Source organism: Emydura macquarii, unplaced genomic scaffold (assembly GCF_026122565.2).
Source record: "Emydura macquarii macquarii isolate MOO-44397 ecotype Brisbane River unplaced genomic scaffold, CSIRO-AGI_Emac_v2 contig_2369, whole genome shotgun sequence".
NCBI lineage: Eukaryota > Metazoa > Chordata > Testudines > Chelidae > Emydura > Emydura macquarii.
In genome coordinates this window covers 3374278-3391997 of record NW_027132506.1, presented here as the reverse complement: position 1 = coordinate 3391997, position 17720 = coordinate 3374278, and the positions used below count along the sequence as shown (strand labels likewise).

Here is a 17720-nt window from a genome sequence, read left to right as displayed (position 1 = left end):
CTGGGGATCTGCTCATTCTGCCCCAAGGCATTCTCAGAGCATTCTTCTCTAGCAATGTCCTAGTAATATAATCCGTACGTACTGTATCTACACAGAGAGAAGATTTCCGATAGAGGGATCTTTAATCTAGGAGTCAAAACATTAAAAGATCCAGTGGCTGGAAGCTGAAGCTAGACAAATTCAACTTGGAAAAAAGGCCCAATCTTTAACTGGAAGTAATTAACCAGTGTAACAGCTTACCTCCGGGGATTCAATGGATTCTCTATCACCTGGAGTCTTTAAATCACAGTCGGGTGGCTTCTTTTAAGATCTGCTCTAGCTCAACCAGAAATTATAGGCTTGATGCAGGAATCAATGGATGAAATTCTCTGGCCTGCGTTAGGCAGATTGTCAGATAATGGTACCCCCGGCCTTAAAATGTAAGATTCTACATAAATGAACCCATTAGGTAGTTTGCAAGATGCGAGCCTAGGTGCATTCAGTGTGCACATTACATCCTGCCTAGTTTCATGAGACCTAGAAGATGCAGTTAACCTAGCCTGCATCTGGCCAGGCTTAGAGGAGAGTTTTCTGGAAGAGACTCAGTTAGAAAGAACAGAAGTTGTGCCTGTGGGTTTGGAAAAATGGTATCACTTCACGTGAATGAAAAAAACGTGCTGGTCTTTCATTACTCAGGTTTGTAACATTCATTCGGCTGTTATTCAAGCACTCAGAAGTTTTGATAAACACAGCATTACCAACCAGATGGTTTTCGTTACGGACTGGAGAGCGAATGTGGTTGCAGCCCTCAAATCCTAGAGTGTGAAGAAGCTGCTCAGAGCACATTATAAGTACCATGCTTGAGCACACTATCAAACCTGGAACTCAGAAAGAGGAAGCAGTAACCAAACTGATCCAGGCATGCCAAAATCTTATTTATTTCAGGAGATCACTACTTCAAAGCAAACTGCAAAAGTCTCTGAAAAGAGATGTAGAAACACAATGGGACAGCAAACTATTCATGTTTAAAGCAATCGAGGAGCAGCAGGACGGAACATATGAAATTTTGGCAGACAAGGGGGATACTCAGCTCATTGATGGCATTGACCACAAGATCTTGAGCATCTTAATAGAGTTCCTGCAGCCCTTCAAAGAAGTGTCAGGTGTGCTAGAGCAGTCATCACAGCCCACTCTCCACTAGGTGCCCATTTGGCATGAAAGGCTGAAAAAGCATCTCCATCTTTCTACCACTGATGTAGATAGTATAAGTCAACTCAAATCCAAAGCCTTGCAATGTCTCATCAAAAAGTTTGAAATCAAGCCTATGCACAGATTATCAGTTTTCTTGAACCCACGAATGTAGGGGCTGAAAGTTTTCAATGAAGAGGAGAGACAGAAAGTTTATCAAGAGACCAAGAAGCTTGTCTCATTGCAGGAGAAAAATATTCCTCCAATAAAGATTATGCTTCTTTCATCAGCTACTCAGATGACATCACCAAAGGAGACAAAATGGTCAAACACAGAGTTTGAGGATTCGGATGGTGAGTGTGGAAGTGATGATGATGATGAAGTGTCAAAGTATACCCGCCTGAAGCTGATAAAGAATGAAGATATGCAACTGCTGGAGTGGTGGAGACAGCATAAGCACAACTTTCCCCTTTTCAATCAAGTTGCACGGTTTGTGCATTACACGCCTGCATCCAGTGCACCATCTGAGAGAGCCTTCTGTGTCTCTAGTCACACAACTGGGACTCATACTTCACTTAAGCCAGAAACTGTGGATGATTTAATGTTTTTACACAGTAATATTTCAAAGAAAATCAGCTGAGGAAGACACCTAAGACCAAGTCCTGCAATTCATGGCAGGTAATAGCACTGCAGTGATTGCAAAAGGTGTCGAGGCTCAGCCCTGGCACAAATTAAACACTGTCTGGGCAGCCAGAGAGCACATTCAACCCCTCCTGTACCCCTCACCTTTGAACCCCCCTCCTGTGCCCCTCACCCCTGCACTCCCCCTTTACCCCTAACCCTTGCACCCCTCTGCTACACCCACATGGGGAAAGTAGAGTCAGGGAGCCCTGCTCTGGTTGCTGCTCTCCCCCTCTCACAGTCCTAGAGGAGCAAAAGTGAGCTGGGGGAGCTAGCTGCGGAGCAGCCTGGGGCCTGGCTGCCAAACAGCTGACCGGTGGCTGGGGGGGATGAAGAGACTGGCCACGATCAGCTGTTGGGGGAGGAGGTGGGTGTCTAGGAGCTGATGGTCATCAGCTGTGTGGGGCCCAGGAAACACAGTCCAGGGGCTGCCCCAGCAGAAGTCACAGGTCATGGACCAGAACCTCCATATCCTTAATTATTGACTTGAGATGTTTTGTAATGTAAAAGGCTTTTGTTCTGATAACTGTTGCATAACATTGATGTTTAAAATAAAAAAATAATAGTGTGCACATTTATTAAGCCATATAACATTCTTATACAATACACAGGCGCACACACACATACAGACGTTTCTCCTGAGAGGCGCTGTCTGGGGACGTGCTGCTGCAGGTGTGATGCGGATGTGGATCCACATTTGTGTCCCCCTGCAGGGCTCTACTGATGTGTATATTTTCCAAGTGTGAAATACAGTGGAGGATGTTGAGGTATAAACCTAACTTTTAAGAGGGAGCCTCAAAGCCTGATTTCAAATCTCATAAGAATGAGCATACCAGCATCTAGTCCATTATGCTCAGATTAGATCAATAGTTCAACTATTCATTATACCCATCTGCGACCACAGCCAATACTGTCTGCCACAAAGGATGATGTAAGAAATCTTATTTTGGAAAATTATGGAATAAGCTGCCTGAAGGGAAGATTTCTTCCTAACAGCTAATCAGCTAGATATATACCCTGAAGGACGATTTATAGCCTAGTTTTTTATGCTATCCAGTTACTATCCACAAATGTCTAATCCTTGAGTCCAAATAAGCACAGTCTCAATGGTATCTCATGACAATAAGTTCCAGATGATATCTGAGCAGTTTATATGCAAACAGTTGAAACCAGATATTTAGTTTTACTAGCAGCTGAAAGCCCATGCTGTCGCACATACGTAATTCATAAAGTCGTGTGTGTAAAAGAGCCAAAAGTGACTGAACTTAAATTGGACAGTAACTGACCACAAATCTGAGTGATGACTGAACTTGGTGATACCCTAAACAAAAAGCTCTCAACCACACGTGTAGCTGTTTCAATCACTTCACTATGACTCAGACATTCTAGGCTTCAGAACGAAGCACTGTTTGGGACTGTGCATTGTGGCAGTGCTGACTGGGGCAGGGAAGAGGGGGTTATGCTGAGAGATCTCTGTTGATTTGTGCAAGTGCACAGATGGGCAGTTGGATTAAGTGATCCACCATCTGTGCCGTCTACCCTCATACAACCAATTAAAGTGTTGCATGCAAATTAGCTTTACAATTGGTTGAGTTACTTCTGAAATCACAAAGGTCTAGGGTACAGATGTAATTCAAAAAGTCAAAATGGCTGAGAAATTAGAAACCGGACAGTAACAGATCTCAAATCCCAGCAACGGTTCAACCTAGTGATATTCTGAGCAAAAGAGCTCTCAACTTTGCCTGTAGCTGCTTCCATTGCTTCATGCTGACAATTTAGGCTTCAGAGTGATGTTGCTCAAACCTTATTATACAACTTACTTACTTGCCTCTGAGCTCCTCATTACTGTGCCCTCAATAACCTTTTCCTGATCTGGAGGTTTGTAGTATAACCCTACTAGAATATTTTTGTTTTTACGGCCTGCAATTAAAATGCAAACAGGTTGTACTGTGTAGTCTTCTCCCTTTGGGAATTCTCACTGGATTAGGCGAATCTTTCTGGTATAGCGCTATTCACTGCCTCTATTAACTGATGGGTTCTTTCTGTGTAATTGGGTATTACAACAGCCAATCCATTTGTCATTCCACCATATTTCAATTGTTCCTATTTCATCAAGAACCTCTTCCATTACTGGGGTAGTATAAATGAACAACAAGAACTTGATGTAACTGCAAGCCAAGAGCTATAAAAATCTATTCATGATAAATTTGGACCATAATAGGCTTGCAGTTGAGAGAAATGTACACTGCATATAGATTTCCTCTTCCTAATAATTATGATGCTGAAAGAATTTTTCCATTACAAGATACTACTGAAACCACAGACCTCTCTCACTTCTACACTGCAAGTAAAAATAAAGAAACTAAGTATGGGTCCCACCAGTGTTCAAAGAAAGGAGTGAATCCTGGGTGATTTAAGGAGGTGAACTTTGATGCTCTCTGAAGCACCTGTACATTTCTTGAGATGCACAACTTCTAGGTCACCACACAAAGGTATAAGTGCCACTCATCAGTATGGATGACCTTTACCAAAGGAACCTTCCTTTCCCACCCACACTTCCCTTGCTTTTGAATATATTCACTGAATATTGGTGCAAGATTTTATTTATTTATTTATTTTTAACTTGACAAAGTTAATTCTAAAACCGTTCTTTATTTTCAATGCAGCTTTTGTTGTAGCCTCTGGGTTTTAGGTATTGGGAGCTTGGGGGATTTTCCTCCCACCCCAATTTTGGTGCTGCTTATTAAATCAGTGACTCCCATAACTCAAAGCTTTAAGCGAAGCTCACCAGAGCCATCTGTTCACAAAGCACTGTGTTCTGAAATGTTCTCCTATATAAGTTATCTATGCCCAATGTTCTTTCAGGAGAGTTCAAAAGTTTTTATAATCTTTTAGGATCTTTACTAAAGCAGCAAGCAAGCCTGTATGGCACCCATCTGGGTGCGAAGCTTGCGGAGCTCTCGAGACATCTAGACAATGCTGTGGAAGAGCCAGTGGTCGTGGTACATATAGGTACCAATGACCTAGGGAAGGACAGGAGAGAGATCCTGGAGGCCAAGTTTAGGCTGCTAGGTAAGAGATTGAAGTCCAGGATCTCCATGGGAGCATTCTCTAAAATGCTTCCAGTTCCACACACAGGCCCAGTTAGACAGGCAGAAGTGCAGGGTCTCAATGCATGGATGAGATGATGGTGTAAGGAGGAGGGCTTCAGATGTATTAGGAACTGGGGATCCTTTTGGGAAAGGGGAGCCTACACAGGGAGGATGGGCTCCACCTAAGCCAAAATGGAACCGGATTGCTGGCACGTAACATTAAAAAGGTCATAAAGTAGTTTTTAAAATAAAGGCTGGGGGAAAGCCAACAGGTGTGGAGGAACATGTGGTTCGGACAGAGACATCCCTTATGGAAGGCTCTATTAATGTAGATTCTCTATATCCTAGGAAGGGGGAGAAGATGGAAGACGATAAAATATGGGTAGGATCTGATGAGAAAGTCAAATGACAAAAAGATTCCCATTTAATTACATCACATAATGGCAGACAGCTAAAAGGTGACAATTTTAAGCACTTATATACAAATGCTAGAAGTCTAAATACTAAGATGGGTAAACTTGAGTGCCTCATATTAAATGAGGATATTGATATAAGAGGCATCACAAAAATTTGGTGGAATGAGGATAATCAATGGGACATAGTAATACCAGGGTGCAAAATATATGAGAAGGATAGAATAGATTGGATGAGTGGAGAAGTGACATTATATGTCAAAGAAAGCACAGAGTCAAATGAAATAAAATTCTTAAGTGAAACAAACTGTGCCATAGAATCTCTATGGATAGTATTTCCATGCTTGAATACTAAGAATACAGCAGCAGGGATATACTACAGACCACCTGATCAGAATGGTGAGAGTGACTGTGAAATGTTCAGGTAGATTAGAAAGACTATACAAATTTAAAAAAACTCAATAATAACGGGGGATTTCGACTATCCCATATTGACAAGTATGTTACCTCAGAAGGGATGCAAAGAAACTTTATTGACACCTTAAATGACTGTTACTTGGATCAGCAAGTCCTGTAACCCACAAGAGGAGAGGCAATTCTTGATTTAATCCTCAGTGGAGCACAGGATCGGGCCCAAGAGGTGACTATAGCTGAACCGCTTGGCAATAGTGACCATAACATAATAAAACATCGAGGAGAGGGAGAAGACACCAAAGCAGCCCACCACAGTAGCATTTAATTTCAGAAGGAGAAACTACACAAAAATGAGGAAGTTAATTAAACAGAAATTAGAAGGCACGGTGCAAAAAAGTGAAATCCCTGCAAGCTGCATGGAAACTTCTTAAAGACACCATAACAGAGGCTCAATTTAAACATATACCCCAAATTAAAAAACATAGTAAGAGGACCAAAAAAGTGCCACCATGGCTAAACAACAAAGTAAAAGAAGCAGTTAGAGGCAAAAAGGCATCCTTTAAAAAGTGGCCATTAAATCCTATTGAGGAAAATAGAAAGGAGCATAAACTCTGGCAAGTGAAGTATAAAAATATAATTAAGAAGGTCAGAAAAAGAATAAGAAGGTCAAAAAAAGAATTTGAAAGACTTCTAGCCGAGGGCTCAAAAAGTTACAGCAAAAAATTTTGTAAGTATATCAGAAGCAGGAAGGTTGCTAAACAACCAGTGGGGCCACAGGACGATCAAGATGCTAAAGGAGCACTCAAGTAAGATAAGGTTATTGCAGAGAAACTAAATGAATTCTTTGCATCAGTCTTCACGGCTGAGGATTTGAGGGAGATTCTTAAACCTGAGCCATTCTTTTTAGGTGACAAATTTGAGGAACTGTCCCAGATTGAGGAGTCATTAGAGATGGTTTTGGAACAAACTGATAAATTAAACAGTAATAAGTCACCAGGACCAGATGGTATCCACCCAAGAGGTCTGAAGGAACTCAAATGTGAAATTGCAGAACCACTCCAGAAAGATCTTGGAGTAATTGTGAAGAGTTCTCTGAAAACAGCCACTCAATGTGCAGCGGCAGTCACAGTCACAAAAGCTAATAGAACGTTATGAATCATTAGGAAAGGGATAGATAATAAGACTGAAAATAACGTATTGCCGCTTTATAAATCCATGGTATGCCCACGCCTTGAATACTGCGTGCAGTTCTGGTCACCCCATCTCAATAAAAAAAACTGGAATTGGAAAAGGTACAGAAAAAGGGCAACTAAAATAATTATAGGTATGAAAAAGCTTCCATATGAGGACAGATTAATAAGACTGGAACTTTCCAGCTTGGAAAAGAGACTACTAATGGGGAATCTGCTAGAGGTCTGTAAAATCATGACTGGCGTGAAGAAAGTAAATATGAGAAGGAGTAAATAACACTTCCTTAACACAAGAACTAGGGGGTCACCCAATTAAATTAATAGGCAGCAGGTATAAAAAGAACAGAAGGAAGTATCTCTTCATACAACACAGTCAACCTGTGGAACTCTTTGCCAAAGGATGCTGTGAAGGCCAAGATTATAACCAGGTTAAAAAAAAAATTGATAAATTCATGGAGGATAGGTCCATCAATGGCTATTAGCTAGGATAGACAGGGATTGCTGTTTGCCAGGTGCTGGGAATGGCTGATGGGACGGATCATTTGATGATTACCTCTTCTGTTCGTTCCCTCTGAAGGACCTGGCATTGGCCACTGTTGGAAAACAGGATACTGGGCTATATGGACCATTGGTCTGATGCAGTATAGCCATACTTATATAACTAAAAAAATTCCTTCCCCATGTTTAAATACAGAATAACATAGGGGGTAAAAAACGAACATTGTGGCGAGTCTCTGAATCTCCTATTTTAATGGCAAAGCATCTTTGTCTCCTGTCTCCTTCTGCCTTAGATCCTCCTCAACTCAGAAGCAACAGGTTGGTATTTAGGGTCCTCAGATAAAAGGTTCGCATTCTTCTGTTATGAAGGAAATTTAACACCACCACCCTCAACCCCAATTTTCACCTCTGTACAACCTGGGCAAACAATGCATTCATCCTCAGATGGAGCCAAATATGCTTTTCTACCACCAACCACAAGGTGGTGAACATTATCCAGGATGAATCTCTTTGCTCCCCGCCTCCAACCCGCAACAGAAGCCACTACTAGAGTAACTTAAAATACCCATCATTCCAACTAATTATCCCACCTAGGACAGTGGGATCATCACCTGCCAAACCTGTGGGAAGGCCCACACACATCCACATTTTGGGTTACCTTTAAACCAGCTACTTCTGCAAAGTCACTTCATGTGCCTGATTCAACTCTCACTAGCAACACAAGCCTGACAAACTTAGATGGGCGTTTCAGGTAATGAAGGTTTTTTGGAGAATAGGAAGGTGACTAAACTGCCTGGCAGATTATGAAAGAAGGGTCTCAGATTTATGCACACTTACTTTTCTTACAATAGGTTGCTGCCCCTCTACACAGCCATACCAGTTCACTAGCTTATTCCAAGCTTCAGTTGGAACCAACACATAATCCAGCTCATCAATGAGATGTTCTTTTAAGGTCTGTATTTCTGGATCTAAAAGGGAATGGAGAAAAAAAAAAGTGAGATTTGAGAAGTGAGACAAGTTCTTCCACCTAGAAGTTGTATATGTTTTAAAGGTGTTCCATACAGTCCACAAAACAGAAGGTCTCCAAGACATGCAAATCAAGATGTTCTTAACCCTTTGGGTGTTGGCTTATAACTGGGTTTATACTGTTAATATATGGGGGATCGCTCAAGGCTTTGGGAGGGCCTATGGCTACATAAAGGGGAGCACTGTCTGAAAATTCCCCACTAGCAGTGTTATATACATCCCCCTGCTGCTCAGCTATTCCCTGCTCACCAGTATCAGAGAAACAGCAGAAGGCAGGTAACTCGCTACAGAGGCAAGGGCTGGAACTTTCTAACACAAAAACCAGAGCTAATCTACGCAGACAGGCATGCTTTTTATTACAGTTTCCTTATATGTTTGCAAGGCACTAGTGCAGTACAAGCCTAAACAACCAGGCCCACCCAGTAACAGAAGAAAGCAGGGAGCACAAGGCTCTCTGCACTTTGCGGAAGAGGCTCTTTTAGAGTCAACATGTTGCAGTTTCGTGCTGGGAGCTATGAACAGTAGAAACTCAGGACAAATTCTGTATTCATTCATTAAATGTAAGCAGAGTGTTTACTGCTGTACAAGACATGGTCCTCTCCCAAGAGCCCTCTTTACTCTGGGAGTCTCAAGTCTCCCTTCCACAGTGAGTTCTCTGAGGCAAAGACTGGCTAACTGAATATTTGTTCTGAAGACCTTCAAAATCCCAGAGACTTTTGGCTTCCTTAAAACAGCAGCGTTAGGATCTTCCCATTTTTGCTGGGAGGTAATCCAAACCCCCTCAAAACCAGACTAACCTCTTGGCTGATGTCTTTCACGGACTTTCTCTACTGGAGACCTGGGCCAGAGACCTCCAGGGCTTCCCTCTCCTTGGAAGGGAGTCTAGTCACATGGCATCTCAGCACTGGTTTAAGAAATTTAACTACATTTTCTATAAAGTTGCGAGGAGAAAGTCAATTAACAGGCAGCTATAACCAAAACCATGACTTCTGCCTCCAGAAATAAATGGAGCCACGTAAACCAGGGCCACACAAAAGTGAAAAGCTGTGTGTTTGGCACAGGGTGGACAAAAAAGGATTTTTTTTAAATTTGAGTTACAAGTTTTTCTTTAACTATAACCCAGTTTAAAATGAAATCTGAGTTAAATACAAAATATGTTAGTGCCTACACGTATTATCTCTTAATGTTTTTTAAAAATATGCTGAATCTATGAGCCTATCAAAAATTTTGAGTTAAAAGGTTGCCTTTCTATATAAAGAAAGAATCAGAGAAAAGACATCCAACTTTTGAGGTCAACTTTTATTAATATGGCACAACAGATCAGATACTGTATTAAAGGCTTGTTTTGTTAAAAATACATTTTATGTGCTGTTGTGTTTCAGTCTGCATTAGGATGGTAATTGGAATTTAATTAAACACACATGATCAAAAAGTTAATATCTAGTAAATAAGCAACATATCTTTCACCATTTTCAAATATCCTAACAATATACAATTAATTAATAAGAATCTGAAAATATTAAGCTATATCAGTTGCTTCAATAAATCTCCTGGGTAGCAAGAAGATGTACCAAATCTAGTGTAGAGGCTCTATGAAGCTGTAAATCACCATGCTTTAATGGTTATATCAATCAGTGAGAATGCAGCTTTAGAAAATAAAGTATAAATGGAAAAGTTGATTAAAATAGATTATTTAAATCCAGACTGGGTTATTTAAATCACTGATTCAAATTGCTTTGATTTAAATCAACCCGTTCCGGCGTGGCATGGTGTCTTAGGATCTGGTTGCCAATTAAAGGAAGAAAATAAGTTATTCAAGCCCAGGGCAATACAATTACAGAAACAGAGGCAACGAGAACCCAGACCATCCTAACAGATTAAACAACCTCCTCAGAAGCCCCAAGTACCACTTGAGATCTAAATGCTGACCCACCTTCCCCTGGCAGTCTGTGACTAAAGAAAATATTTATATGGCATTATCGACCACAAGATCACACAGTAAATTTTCATTGTTCTTAAAATAATTCCAAAACTGCAATGTGCAATGAACTCTTATGCTATTCATTTGCTCTATAACAGAGGATAGATCTCTTTTGAAGCTTAATAGCCATGACAGGATGGGAGGGAACCTTTGGATTATGCAGGCAGCTGAGAAAGTCGAAGCCAAGAAAAGCAAACAAGAAGGGGTGAAGCATTATCTTGAAAGTATTTGGGATGGGGAGTAAGATACTTTGGAGCGCCACACAGCAACCACCTTTCTGTGCTACATTGCTCCCAAGGCACAGGTGTAAATCCTCTTTCAGTTCCGGACTGGGAGGCACTGCAGAGCTCCCTGGCCCAATATGGCACTGGAGTTCAGAAACACACAACATTCCTCGTTGTGACAAAACACAGACAGACAAAGCCATGAATAAGGCAACCAAAATTAGAGAGCACAAAGCCTAACTTTGATTCCAGGAAAGATACTGGAACATAATGACTAAATCAATTTGTAAGTACCTAAAGGATAATAATGTTATAAAGGAATAGGCAGCATGGATTTGTCAAGAACAAATTATGCCAAACCAATCTAAATTCCTTCTTTGTCAGGGTTTACTGGTCTAGTGGATAGCAGGGAGTAGTAGATGATATATTTTGATTTTAGTAAGGCTTCTGACACAGTCCCACATGACATCATCATAAGCAAACTAGGGAAATGTGGTTTAAATGAAATTACTATAAAGTGGATTCACAACAGGTTGAAAGACCATATTCAAAAGCATGAGCCCTGCAACACCTTAAAAACTAACATTTATTTCAGCATCAGCCTTTGTGGGCAGAAACCCACTTCATCGCAAAGTGGGTTTCTGCCCACAAAAGCTTATGCCAAAATAAATTTGTTCGTCTTTAAGGTATTGCAGGACTCGCGTTGTTTTGCTAAAAACAGACTAACATGGCTACCCCTCTGGAGCTCATATTCAAAAGAGTAGTTATCAAAAGTTTGCTGTCAAACTGGTGAGGTGTATCTAGTCGGGTCCTGCAGGGTCAGTCTGGCCTCAATGTTTTCATTAATGACATGAATAATGGAGTTGAGATTGTGGTTATAAAATTTGTGGATGACACCAAACTGGGAGGGGCTGCCAGTACTTTGGAAGACAGGATTAGAATTCAAAACGATCTTGACATATTAAAGAATTGGTCTGACATCAACAAGATGACATTCAAGAAAGCATGAAGAGGGGAAAGAAAAAAAAAGTCAAATTCACAACTACAAAATGGGTCATAACTGGGTAGGTGGTATTGCTGAAAAGGACGGGGCGGGGGTAGCAGACCATAAACTGAATATGAGCCAGCAATATGATGCAGTTGTAAAAAGGCTAATATTCTGGGGTGTATTAACAGAAGAATTGTATGCAAGGCACAGGAGATAATAGTCCCACTATACCAGGCACTGCTAAGGCCTCAGCTGGAGTACTGTGTCCAATTCTGAGCACGCAATTTAAGACAGACAGACAAATTGGAGAGAATCCAAAGAAGAGCAACAAAAATTATAAAAGAAAACCTGACCTATGACGAAAGGTTAAAAAAATGGAGCGTCTGAGAAAAGACGACACAGTAGGGACCTGATAGTCTTCAAAATATGTTAAAGGCTATTATAATGGTGATCAATTGTTTTCCATATCCACTTAAGGTAGGGCAGGAAATAATGGGCTTTATCTGCAGCAAGGGAGATTTAGATTAGATATTAGGAAAATTTTTCTAACTAGAAGGGTAGTTAAGTTCTAGAATAGGCATCCAAGGAACTTTGTGGGATCCCCATCACTGGAGGCTTTTAAGCACAAGTTGGACAAACATCAGGGATGGTCTAGGTTTACTTGGTCCTGACGCAGCACAGGAGGCTGTACTAGATGACCTCTGTAGGTCCGTTCCAGCCCTACATTTCTATGATTCTAAGACACTGATAAGCGGACAAGCTGAGGAGTTTTAAGATGATTATTCACAGATTTATTATGGCACAGCTGCTAGTCAGACCATAATTAAGGTTGACATTTCTGTTTACAGATGAATTTTCAACGTGCTCTAAAACACACATGCATAATCATATCTTTCCCTGCAGGGATTCCAAAAGAAATGGGAACATCATAGTACCTTTCCCAGTCTTAACAAGAACTGCTTTTTTTGGAAGCCTTCCAATTCCAGATTCCTATTCACATGCTCCAGCATACCTTTAATGTGTTCTGTACACCACCACTGATATGTCAAATACTTGTTCTCAATTAGATGAGATCACACTGGACTAGAAGACTGAGGAAGGGGTAATAAAGTACTAGGATATTCCTCAGGAACACTAAACTGAGCATTTCCTGGTTCTCCTGCTCCCTATCAATACTTGGGTTTTACATTTTGAAGTCCCATCTTTTGGAAGGATATCGGGAGAAGGCAGCACCTGTATACTGCAGAAACATTAACCAAGTTTTTATGGTAAAAAATATTTATGCCATAGTAGGGCAGAAAAAATTACTACACAATTTGCACCATCACAAAAATGATTAATGCTACATCTACAGACAATCAGCTGCCTTTACAGACAACCAACAGGCAATGGAACACTTCTTCAATTGTGTCACTGCTTTCTATTCAGCCACTGGATGCATTTTCTAATTAATTTTTAAGTATTTTCATTTTCCCCAAGCGCTTAACAAGACACTGCAAGATGGTAACTCAGTCCCAAACACAGGTTTGCGAGTCAGATCAAAACACAGCACTTAAAAACAAACGAACAAACTCTCACAGAAGTTTAGAATTGAACTTCACCCAGAAGGATCCACCAGTGGACTTTCAGGGGGATAGAATTCCAAAGCTGCAGTCCCTCAGTGGAAGAGACAGCCTCATTGCTGTAACAAAGGTTTGATACACTGACACAAAGGAGAATCAATAGACTCTGTCCTAAGGCCAGTGGAGCCCAGACATCTTGCTAATAACCTGGTAGGGTGCCTGCCACAGCAATCTCCATACTAGTCAATTGACAAAGCAGCACTAACAGTGACTCCAAAGTAGATAGCACATTCTATATTACATGCTATGGTGTCAGGCATTTAAAGCAGCATCATGGGAGCAAGAGCATAAAGAATGCATTATATCACCTGACTGAGAAGATAGACAGAATTTAAAAACCTCTCATCCCTGCACCAGGCACACTAGCCTGGATCTGTTACTAGGGAACTCAAAGAGAACTTTATAGCACACTATTCCATTAATTTTTCAGAACATTAAACTCTGAAGAGAAAGTTTCCTAAAGTTACCACAATTCTGTATCAAGCTAGGAGTTCATTCAGACTTATCCAGCTATCAAACCTCAAACTGAACAAACATTTCTGCTTTCAGATGCAACTTTTGAAAGTTTTCTATTTCAGTTTCTATTTACAGTAAAGTTGACTATCTCCAGACCTTGACAGAATTTCATATCAGAGTGTGGGAGGGAAAGAAAATGCTGCAGGCTAGGGTGTGGCGACATGGTAGATGAAGATTGTAATGTTTCCAGCCTCCCCAGAAAACAGAAGTTATTCAGCCTTACTTCACTGTCATCTATGCTCAAGCTGAAATCCTATTCCAGCAGATCACCATAAAAGCTTGATCTGGTCAAACCCATTATTTCACACTCCCTCTGGACTGTATACTGTGCCATTCAGAAAGGTCAGTAGTTTTGTTTTTGTGAGGTTGGTGAATGAGAAGAGAAGCTAAATTACATCATCTTTCCAAAAAGATCTGCAAGAGCTCAAGGCACACTTTCAATAATTGCTATGAGGTCCTGGACTCTCCTTTTCTGCCAGACACAAACCCCGTTATTCAGTGTTACTTAACTCAATGCACTTTACCTGCAAAAAGTCCAGAGTTATCAATGGGTCCAGGAAACAGGCTAGGTTCACCCACGTTATACATGTCCCAGCTGTCAAAACCCGCATACTTCTTCCACTGTTTGAACCACCGATTGTCAATCAAATACCTGGAATACAGTTTGAACAGCAAGATGTCAGAAGCAGCTTTCAGCTCATACCAGCCAGAGCAGACTACAGCACGACTCCCACTGGAGGAGGAATAGCTGGTGCAAGTGCATAGGAACCCATGCAGCTAAGAACGCCCTGGGAGCACAGGCCACTCTAGGCTAGGGCAGCTCAGCTGCATAGGGTGGCAGATTACATTCACGGCTGGGAGGCCTGTCAACAATGCAGACCAGGACCCGGTGCTGGCCAGGCTACTTGTCCTACTCCAAGTAGTGCTGCATGGTGGCCAGGTCCCGCTCTGTCACGTGCCCAGCCCTTACTTGCCGCTGGCTGCTGAAACCACAGCAACGGTTTGTCTCAGAGTCCTCTCTGTGGCAGGGACAGCCTAGGTTCAGGATGCAACAGACACATCATTTAAGGGCATTGGGCTTCCCAGCAGGTAAGGAAAAGGAAACGTGGGGAGGCAGGAGCACCAGGAGGAGGGAACGGGGTTGGGGGGGTGTGTATAATATAGTAAATATATATATATATATATATACACACTTGAGTATTTTAACAAATGTGCAGCAGTATGATCTAGTGACTGGACTAGCTTAGTTGGGTCAACAAAGACCTGTCCCCAGCCTTGACTCATTGTATGATTTTGGGAATATCATTTAGGCAAATACGTCCAAAATGTCTGCTAACCTGGAAGGGCCTCAATTTTTGGTTGGATATCTTGGGTCACCTGTTGCCTGATATTCAGAAGCACAGAAGACTCATAACTCCAATTGACTTCAGTGGGAGTTTCTGATGCCCAGCCCTTCTAAAAACCAGACTCGGTAAGTAGACCATCCAAAAAAATCAAAGCACTCCTGATGAGTAGACACTTTTGAACATTCAGGTCTTGACCTTTCTTTGCCTGTGTCTCTGTTTATAAGACTTTGATAGTAATACCTCCCTGTCAGTATAAATCACTTTGAGAATCATTGATAATAAGTGCTATTTCATATACTATCTAGTAAATAGATCATCATCTCTAATTCATGTAGTGTTTGTTATGGTTCCCCTTTCTCTTCATTAATGTCTGTATAACCTTGATTGAACTGGATGAGGTAGATTAACGAGAAAATTACTTTTGTTATTGGCCACCACCATAGGTTTCGAGTGGTACAAGCTTGGCAAACGACTGTGGTTTCATCTTCAGTGATCTGGATCAAAGGCCTGAACATGCTTTTCTAGCACACCTCAAATTCCCACTGAAATCAGTAGAGGGCCTCAAATGTAACAGCAAGGGACATGGGACAAGCTTTTCAGATCAGGTATCTCATATTTCTCTGAAAAGTGCTTCCCATGCTTTCAGTGCTATATACAGTAAAAAATAAAGGAAAAAATATATTGCTATGGAAACAAAGTAGACAAATTCTTTTTAAAAAACAGAAGTTGTAAAAGTATTAAAGACATGTTTGAACTTCCCATATGGAAGGATAGCAACAGAAATCTAATTTAGACTACGTATTCTCTTTTGGAAGGGAAATAATTGGCATTTGCATATTGTATTTCCATTCCCCCCCCCCCCTTACTCAATAGAACAAAGTTTTCACAACAGTTTACATATCAGGTTTATATTTCAAGTTTTTCTAATGACACGATTGTATTTTAATTTTTTGTTTGTTTGTTTGTTTAACCTACCAGTGACATCACTCCCCACAGAGGAGCAATTATCTGTTAGCAGGGTCTGAATGAACTTTCCCCAATATCTACTGATGAGCTAGGGGAAAAGACCTCAGGATCAGACCATATTTGCACAGACACACCTATTCTGCCTAGGTAACCCACAGATGGCCACTTTGGCATTGCTGGCTGTTTTGGGTTAAAGTTCATTTTACTATTGAATGCAGGAGCAATGAAAAGTTATCATTATTGTATGAGTGAAGGGCAGCAGAGCTATACATAGCATGCCTCAGTTGAAGGGGTCACCCTAATTTGAACTCCACTCACTAAGCAGGTGGTAATGATGCCAAAGCCAAGTAAAAAGGCAGAACAGGTGCAGACAGATGTTCCTACTTGGTGGCATGAACTGTTTAACAAGACTCTTACCATTTGACCATTCCCTCCTGGGTTTAAAGAGAGCCGATCAGACTGAATTTAGAGTCCTTTTTTCTGCTCAGTAATAACAGAGCTGAAATCGCTGAGATATTGATCTAAGGAGAGCTTGTCTTAGACCTAGTGTGGAGATTGCTGCCGCTGGTTTTGTGAGAGGCTCCCAGTGAAAGCACTGAGAACTGAGCTAACTGACAGAATCACAGCGAGCGGCAGCGCTGAGCAAGGGCCCTCCCCCCGCACACAGAGTCCCTTGCCAGAAGCAGCCCGGGTAGCGTCCCTTCACGGAGGCGCCGTGTCCTGATTTCAGGGCAGACAAGCCCCGAGTGGGCTGAACAGCTGAACGGGCAGGTTTGATGGGTTTGCAAAAGGGTTACCCATTAAACTCGGGAGGGAAGGGAGCCAGCGCCACAACCTGCACCAGGACCCGTCCTGCTGCTGCGCCGCCACTGGTGACTCAGCCCCTTCGGCAGGGCGCAGCGCACACACCCACAGGGAGCCGGCCTCAGCCTACCCGGCGGAGCCCCCGGCTGGCTCCAATGTCACCGCCGGCCACGGAGATCCGCACGCCAGGGCAAGGGGCCTGAAAGCTCGCCCAGCTCCCCACTCAGCCTGACCCCGGCTCGGCTCGGCTCGGCTCGGCTGGGCCCGCTTCCTCCCCGCGCCCCGGCTCGCTCCCGGCCCAGGGCCCGCTCCCCCCGGCCCGCTCCCCCCGTCCCTCCTCTCACCAGGACTCGCCCGGCCTCAGCGCCGTCCCCAGCAGCGACCCCAGCTCCGCTCGCTGGGCCGCGACGTCCGGCCTCGGACCCCCACCGCTGTCTAACTCCGCCGCCATGTTGCCAGCGCCCCCGCCCCGCAGCGGATATCCGGGCTGGCGCGCGCTCCCAGCCAACGTGCGCAGGCGCACTGCTGCCCTCGGCCGCGCGGACTCTGGCGGGGCGGGGCGGGGCGTGACGTGGGGACTCCACGTGACCCGGCAGGCAGTCCAGCCCTCTCCCGCCAACCCCCTCAGGCGGAGGTTCAGGGCCAAAACTTGAGACCTGGCAGAGTTTGTGACGTAGCGTGTACGGAGCATGCGCGCAGGGACTGAGCATGCTCAGTAACGTTTTCTGCAGCCGCCGCCTCGCCCTGCCCTTACTCGGAGTCTGTCAGACTCTCCTGCCCAAAAGGGACAGG

At 42.8% G+C, this 17720-nt stretch overlaps 1 protein-coding gene across 4 annotated transcripts in view; it reads right to left on the bottom strand.

The window, feature by feature from the left end:
- The window catches only part of USP4 (ubiquitin specific peptidase 4), an 85136-nt gene extending 67757 nt beyond the window's left edge, over nucleotides 1–17379 (bottom strand). For all 4 annotated transcript variants that reach the window (XR_010922166.1, XM_067561258.1, XM_067561259.1 and 1 more), the window contains exons 1-3: nucleotides 17273–17379; nucleotides 14337–14464; nucleotides 8293–8423 (exon numbers count right to left, since the gene is read on the bottom strand). Coding sequence is in view for 3 of the 4 variants with exons in the window: in XM_067561258.1 (XP_067417359.1) it covers nucleotides 8293–8423; nucleotides 14337–14464; nucleotides 17273–17379 (366 nt within the window). In the remaining variant the exon portion in view is untranslated. The remainder of the gene's footprint in view (nucleotides 1–8292; nucleotides 8424–14336; nucleotides 14465–17272) is intronic.
- Between the last annotated feature and the right edge of the window lie 341 nt (nucleotides 17380–17720).